General features: G+C 46.1%; 1 protein-coding gene across 1 annotated transcript; it reads right to left on the reverse strand.

The window, feature by feature from the left end:
• Positions 1-681: 681 nt before the first annotated feature.
• Positions 682-3,191, reverse strand: LOC124683871 (cytochrome P450 84A1-like). Its single transcript, XM_047218302.1, has 2 exons — positions 2,268-3,191; positions 682-1,314 (listed from the first exon to the last, which is right to left on the reverse strand). The coding sequence occupies exons 1-2, from the start codon at positions 3,189-3,191 to the stop codon at positions 682-684; spliced, it is 1,557 nt and encodes a 518-aa protein (XP_047074258.1).
• Positions 3,192-7,974: the final 4,783 nt, after the last annotated feature.

Consider the following 7,974-nt stretch of genomic DNA (forward strand, 5'->3'; position numbering starts at 1 on the left):
GTTTTGCTGCACAATAAAGTTGCTCCGTCGCGCATCAAAATTGCTTGTAAAAAAAATTCGTCGAAACATATGAAAATGTGGTCTAGTTTCGAAGCTCTCATCGTGGGGATTTTAGAAGTGAAAACGAATTGTAATTTCGCCGCACGGTTTAAAAGTTATAGCTTTTTTAAAAAATGACACCTAATATTAGCTAGCCTACCATTACTGCTTTGATATCCGGATGCAACAACTGTCGTCTAGTGCATGTGCCCAGCATGTCCGTCTGGCACGCGCCCGCTCTTAAGATTTCAGGTTAGAAATTTGCCTATTTCATCCTTTGGCAGAAAAACACTACTCCTTTATCCAACAAGTATTGGTCAACCTTACCCCTTAGATCTTGGTTATTGGACGGTTAGTGCTTCTCTGTCCATACCGTAAAAGACCCCAAATTTAGAGAGGGGGTACACTGAAGCAAAAGTCCGTGCTTATTTGAAATGGGTATGAACTTCAGTGTATTTGGCTGAAGATATGAACTTTGTCTATGTGGCTATACTTTTTTTGTTCCGGTGATTTTCCATCGATTTTACATTGCTCATGACTATATTCTTGTTGTGTGCATAATGCACACGGTTAATAATCTTGAAAGAACGTGCACATACTGAACCACATTGCACACGTCGCAGAGAGGAACCGTGGTGAATACTACAAGGAGCATGTGAGCCGGGGCTTGGGCACGGCACATAGCCGTTTTGCACGTGACACGGTGACGCCGAATAAGTCGGCCATGTCGAGCTCCGCAGGATTCATGCCATCTGGTAGCTCCCATTCGAACCCGTGAGCGAGCGTTGCGACGGCAAATTCCACCGTGTAGGGGCCGAGACCCTGTGCCGGGCACGAGCGTCGTCCCGCGCCAAATGGCAGGAACTCATAGCAGCCACCCTTGAGATCCAGCCGGGTGGCCTCTCCCTCGCCGGGCATGAACCTCGATGGCCGGAATTTGTCAGCGTCCTTCCACGCCTTGCCGTCGCGGCCGATGGCCCAGGCATTGATCAAGACGCGGGAGCCGCTGGGCACCGAGTAGCCGCCGAGGATGCAGTCTTTGGTTGTCCCGTGGAGGTGCATCGGGATGGGCGGGTGCGTGCGGAACGTCTCCTTGACGACGCATTTGAGGAAGGGGAGCTTGTCGAGGTCCGATTCATCCACGGCCTGGCCGAGCCCCACAACGTCGGCCAGCTCTTGCTGCAACCGTAGAAGGATGTCAGGGCTCCGAATCATCTCTGCCATCGCCCACTCAATTGTAGCCCCTATTGTGTCCGGCCCTCCAAACAACATGTCCTGTGTTCATAAACAATGCACATAGACACAGCCATGCCGTCAGTTTATATCATACTGCATCTAATATGAGAACAAGAGAAAGTTTTAGTATTTCTAAATGGCCAATTAGAAATGTTCAATCTAAATCTAATGGTCAAGTAGCTAGGAGTAAATAACATATATAACTCTGCTAGGTCTGGATATGTGACACATGTCTGATTGTACATTTGTACACTAATTTTCTGTTGGAACTGCAGGCCAGCTTACACTACTAGTCAACCGAAAAACAACAAATATGTACTACTGTATAAGAAATATGTGTGTAACAGTTTAATGTGGCATATCTGGAACCCTCCAAAACGATAATGCAACTCTATGGTTGCATATCCAAATGGATGTGGGCTACGGTTGACCATCTATGGTTGCTCTTATACTTGTTGTTGACTATTCGTCTGTGCAAACCACGCAAATGGAGTCTGCCATTTATCCATCTTAGGGGATATCCTAGATAACTGTAAACATTTGTAATATGTTTGTTTGGTATGTGTATATATATTAGCCCCTTTTAAGGAAAATATATAACATGCATGGTTTCCTAGTCGTCTGCATGCCAACTTCCATGATATATTAAGGTAAGAACATATGTTAGCAGAACTATTTTTCATCTTTCGTATATGTTGACTGGTGTAACACGTTTTGCATCTCCACTCTTCTATTTTTGTGTCTTGTAATCAAGAATCAACCGTGACGATGCTAGAAAATTAATTAGGCTAGTCTATTATATGCCGACTAAAACATTTTTATTTTCATGCGGACGACATCCACCTTTATATTTATTCATAAATCGTACCTCATAGAAGACAAAAATATCGGTAAATCTCAATCTGTCACCATTTTCAATGCATACGCCTTATATTTTGAGACAGAAGGATTAGTAGTACTCCGTAGTAATTGGGGCCATTGTAGTAACGTACCATCATGACAGCCTTGACGTTGTCGCGGGTGAACCGGGGTCCGTCCTCGCCGTCCTTCCCGCCTCCTGCTTGGTTCTCTTGGGCGATAAACCCCAATAGGCCATCCACCATGTCGGCGTCGGCATCCTCGGGGTTTTTGCCCCTCGTCACGTGGTCGTCAATGATCTTGTCCAAAAACTCACCGAGAGCGTCGCGTGCCGTGTGGAGGCGGCGTTCGAAGCCCCGCCGGCCCATCCAGCTGAGCCACGGGAAGAAGTCACCGATGTGGAATGCTTCCAAGAGCTTGGAGAACTCGGGGAACATGGAGATGAACTCATCCAGTCTTTCATCGTCGTAGACGGTGCTGAAGGCGGCGTGGAAGATGACACGCACGGTGTGTCTGAAGATGAGGTCGCCGAGGTTGACGGCCTGGCCGCTGGACTCTCCGACGGCGCGGGCCAGCGCGCCGTACCCGTCGCGCACGGCGAGCCACGTCTCGGGGCGGCGGCGGCTGAAGAGCTTGGTGGCACAGAGCTTGCGCATCTGGCGCCAGTATGCGCTGCCGCTGTGCGCGAAAGCCAGGTCGGAGCGGCCATAGGTGAGGAAGCGGACGGCGGCGGTGGCCGGACGGTGCGCGAAGTCGGCGTCCTGCGTGTGGAGCACCTGGCGCGCGAGCTCTGGCGTCGATACCACGAAAATGCGGAGCGAGCCGACGCGGAGGTGCAGCAGCTCGCCATAATTCTTCGCGAGCGTGGCGAGGCCGCGATGGGTGAACTGGTCCCCCATCAGCATGTTGCCGATGATCGGCAGCGGCTTGGGGCCCGGAGGCAGCGGCGGGCTGTCGTGGCTCCGCTTTTGGAGGAGGAGGAACGCGAGCGAGGCGAAGAAGAGCCAGATGACTGGGTCCTGGAGGCACTCCATGGCGAGCTTTGCAAAGGCCGCCATTGACGACAGTCAGCAACTTAGGAAGTCAGTCGCACGTACGACACTAGTACTAATTCCTTTAGAGAAGAGACTTGCCGTTGTCCGTGAGCATGCTCTCGAGGTGCAGTCTTGATATAGTGTCATTGCTTCGGCGTTTTGGGCTTTTGGCAGCCGTCCTCTCTACTCCTCACTCAATTAATTTTTTTTCTCAAAACATAGTACATGTTACAAATACATACATAACCTTTTATATGACTGCCTGCCCGTATACCCTATCCTATTAGCATCCCTGCGAGACTGAGTTCACGAAATTGATTTGGAGGGTCTTGACATCAACGAAGTCATCACGTACGTCTTGCTATTAACAGAACATCACTTTTCACTAAAATATATTTCGCTTTTATGAGACACCAAAGTATTAAGAATTAGTGGGTTCAAGCTACCACTTCCCTTCTAACCATTTAATCACAAGTTTATTCTCAACTCACTCGATTAATCGAAGTAGTGACGTATGTGAACGTTTTCAGCAACACGCACACTTGCAATGTCCTGTCAAACAAAATTGATCGTTTATGTCCTTCGCAACTTGGAAAGTCAAACTATTTTGAGTAAATCAGTTTTGCATGATACATATCATGATGTACAAAGGGTTAATAGACAACCCATCAGGCCCTGAATCAGTGGCGTTAACTGCATCCTCGTGGACATACATGCACCTTCAACGGCCGTCCGAGATCCGAGATCCGACTCCTCGTTGACACACGTGCCGCCTCAAGCGAGCTCGTACTCTACTCTGTATTATATTCAGCCGGCCCCCAACTCTGTTCCTTCACGAGTGCTCTATGATGATTCATGCTTCCGCTAGTCATAGTCATATGGTATGGTCTAGCATCCTGGTTAATGGAACTGTTTGTACAAGGGCCATTTTATCTGTAGCGACCTAACTAAATTTTCAAAGGATACACGCTGGAATTTGGTTACTTGATACTAGCATGAACTTATCGTTCATAGGGGTGTTTGTACGTGCGCGTTTATTAGCGTCTGCGTTGTACTATCTTCTCAAAAAAATAAATTCAAAGGATACACGCTGGAATTTGGTTACTTGATGAAACTAGCATGAACTTATCGATCATTTCCCCCCTACCCAGCTCTAGTGCGTGAATAGTACTTTGAGAGTCGTTTTCTCTCCGCCGGCTCCCCTTCCCTCCACTAGTAAAAATGGACTTGCAGTCACAGTGCATTTGGGCCTTCAGTCCCGGTTTTTAAACCGGGACCAAACAGTCGGACTAAAGGTTCAACCCTTTAGTTCCGGTTCAAATATACACCGGGACCAAAGGCCCCGCCACGTGGTGCGGTCAGGGGGTTCGTGGTGGAGGACTTTTGGTCCCGATTCGTGATACGAACCGCGGCAGAGAAAATGGCCGTTTCTCTGATGAGGCAGAGGTTGAGGGTGGAGCAGCGTTTCTCTGCCATGATAGAGAAATTGGCCGTTTTTATGCCGCGGCAGAGTTTCAGGGTTTTATATTATTCATTCAATTCTGCAATGCATACATCATTCAAGAAATCACAAACATCGTCTTGTATATATAGACATCGTCATGAAATACAGTACAAGTAATGCATGTTTACAATATATAATGTCAGACCTCTTTACTATATCTATCTCATATGCCTAACGTCGTATATGAACTCTCGTTGGTATTCTCGAACTATGACCTCTCTAAGAAAGAATCCCGTAATTTCCTCTTGAATTGCTCGTATGAGATCCTCCGGTAGGAGAGAGCTCGTAGGCGTTCCAGCTAAATTAAAAAAGGAGATCAATATATATGAATGGAACTCAATACAATTGATGGTAATAAAATAAGATTAATTGTGAAAAATTGTTCACGTACACGAATGACTTGTATAGCCTCGTCCGGTCCCTGTGACAGGTCATCTCGCGAATGAATTCGCAGACGTAGTATCCACATAAGTTATTTTTGGGTTCCTGCTTCAAACACTTTACGAAAAAATAGTTCGATCAAATTAATAATCAAGCATGGTATTGAAACAAAACATCAAAGAGATTCGCGGACATAGCTATATATATAGTATTACTTACAGGGTGATCTTTAAATGTAAGCTCCTGTTTCCATTTATCCAGAACAATATTGATGAACCGTTTTCAAGCCCTGCCCAGCAAATAAGAAATAAGTAAATGAGTTATTGATTAGTTGATGATATCATCGAATGAGAACAGATGAAGATGCCGATACGATATTGATTGAAATTACCTCTGGGGCAGGCAGCCATGTTCGCCCATTCCCCATGGCCTTTACATTTTGTGTCCCCCAAGTACTACTCCTTTGTTAAGCTCAATGATTAGGAGAATATAGTGGAAGCTGCACACGCATAACCCGCCGGATTATTTAGAATTCACATCGAGTAAGTGAAATCGAATGTATGTAAGACATTTATAACACTCGCTTGAAGTTGTAAGGAAAGAATATTTCCTCTTTGTTTGCTTGCTTCAGTAAAAACATTAGCAAGTTTTCCTCTGTGTCCTTGGCTTGTTGTCGAATCGTAACTTCATGAACGGTGTTTGGGTTATTGAATCCGATGTCATAGAGCCCGCCTCTTTTGCATTCGAGCATCTTCATTCTGCATAACATATAGCGTACAAAAAGAATATAGTGATGATAGTTGTTAGTGCAAATGAATGAGTGAGCTACAGACTTAATTACATAAATAAATCACTTACAAACAACAGCAACTGATGACAGATTTTTCGACTGCGTCTTAATTGAATAACAGAAATAGTTCCGGAAAACCAAAACTGATCATGGGTGCATATGCACCTGGTATGTATAAAACATATTTCAAAAAGTTAAAAAATTTAGGAAAAAAATTTAGCATGTAGAGGGACATGTTCTATGTGTACACATAAAGTTTCACATAAAACCAACAATTTTTGTACCATGTGTAAAAAAGACAAATAATACCTCGAGAAATAGACTATTTTAACACCAAAAATTTGTCTTTTTAGTACAGGGCACAAAACATATCGGTTTTTGCTGAAACAACTTTGTGAACATGTAACATGTCAAGGTATACACGAGGCATTTTTGTTTTTATTTTTTTAACATTTGGAAATATGTTTAATATGCATTTCAAATAAAGGGTGCATATGCACCCGGGTGCAGAAACACCCTGTCCAAATAGTTCTTCATACTCAAGGTTTATCTCCTCCTTCCCCCCGGAAGTAATGCTCATCTCTAACTCCCACCGTGAGGTAGCGATCCGTGTTCCGACAGGCTTGCAGGTACCATGCATGCAACCTTCGCATCTGAGTCCCTAGACGCGCGAGCTCGCCAGGTTTGACGAGATCCTTTCTGTATTGATACTTGTTTCTGACTTCAGCCGTTGGATTGTAATCATCGTACCGAACATCTGCTCCAAGATCTCTAGCCGTCCGTTCAATCATCGATGTCGTCTCCGGATCATCATAGGAGTGCACAACGAAGGGGGGTAGCGATTGATTTTCCTGTTGTCCAAGCTGGGCAATTTTTTCGCCTTTCTCGCTCTAGAGGACTGTCCAAGAGAGCGGTCATAATCACATGCCAACTCAGCTTTCTTTTGTCTCGTCTCGGGAAAGTGCTTCATTGTATTTGGTGCTATATATACCTTTGGCGGAGGCTTCTTCGGCGCAAGAAACTCCTTCAGCTGGGCATCTACGATTGCGTCCTTTTGCTCACCAGTCCGCTAATATGGCAACATATCTGGGGTCTTAGACCTCTTCGGAGCTGATGATCGATCTCTTTGGAGCTTGAGTACTTGCCGCGAAACTCTTCCTCTTTTGCTTAGGTTGCAGACTCGGCGGAGTCTCCTGACGAGGAGGAGGCTGCGGAGTATTCTCACGCGGAGGAGACCACTCACGCGGAGGAGAATCATCACGCAGAGGAGAGTCATCATGCATAGGATAATCATCACGCGGTGGAGACTGCGGAGGTGGTGGAGAATGAGCTGGAGGTGGCATGCTTGGCTTCGAACCTGGAAACACAATGAGCTCCTTCTGCCATTGAACGGTGGTTCTAAGGGCTTCTCCGAGTTCAATGAATTCCCCATCTTAACCTGCAGGGTGGTCAAGTTTCAACGGGTCATATCCTCCCGTCACTTCATCCACCAGCACAACATCATAGCCATCTTGGACCGGACGGCAATGGTAGGTTGTTGTAGGTAAGACATATTTTACCGCCGCCTTCTTGGATATGTTGACAAATTTGACATGCAACTCACAAGGACGACCCTCTGTGAGATCATCCACGGGGTAGAAAGGAGGCTCCATCACGTGTTCATCATTATCGAGCCAAGTGGAAGCCACACTGCTTTTCCGGTGCTAAGATTGCTGCGGGTTGATAGCATTGAATGCAGGATCTACATGCTGCCCCTGAGATCGCTGGGTTGCAAGTACTTCGTTAACTTGGGCAACTTGGGCTTTCAGGACGCTCACAGAATCCTCTAAGGACGCTGTGCGGTCTGCTTCCTTTGAATTTCTCCTCGCATGACTTTTATCAGGAAATCTCTTCCTTTCCGCGGGAAAGCCATACTTCCACGGAACGGAGCCTTCTGTGCCTCGTGTTCGTCCGCCGTGTTCTTTGTTCCCAAGGGCGCATGTCAGCTCATCGTTTTCTCTTTCTGGATGGAACCTCCCCTCCCGCACGTCTCTATGTGCAGCTATAAGGGCATCACAAGGGTTCTTGAGATGTTCTTTATTATAAATACACTTCCCTGTTTCTGGGTCAAACCTTCCCCCAATCCCGTAGAA

This window comes from Lolium rigidum, chromosome 1, assembly GCF_022539505.1.
Source record: "Lolium rigidum isolate FL_2022 chromosome 1, APGP_CSIRO_Lrig_0.1, whole genome shotgun sequence".
NCBI classification, from domain to species: domain Eukaryota; kingdom Viridiplantae; phylum Streptophyta; class Magnoliopsida; order Poales; family Poaceae; genus Lolium; species Lolium rigidum.

Excerpts from the sequence above, each read along its gene's own strand:
- LOC124683871 (XM_047218302.1), bottom strand. The coding sequence starts at position 3,191 with ATGGCGGCCTTTGCAAAGCTCGCCATGGAGTGCCTCCAGGACCCAGTC. Across the intron at positions 1,315-2,267 it reads ACGTCAAGGCTGTCATGATG|GACATGTTGTTTGGAGGGCC; the intron begins GTACGTTACTAC and ends TTATGAACACAG.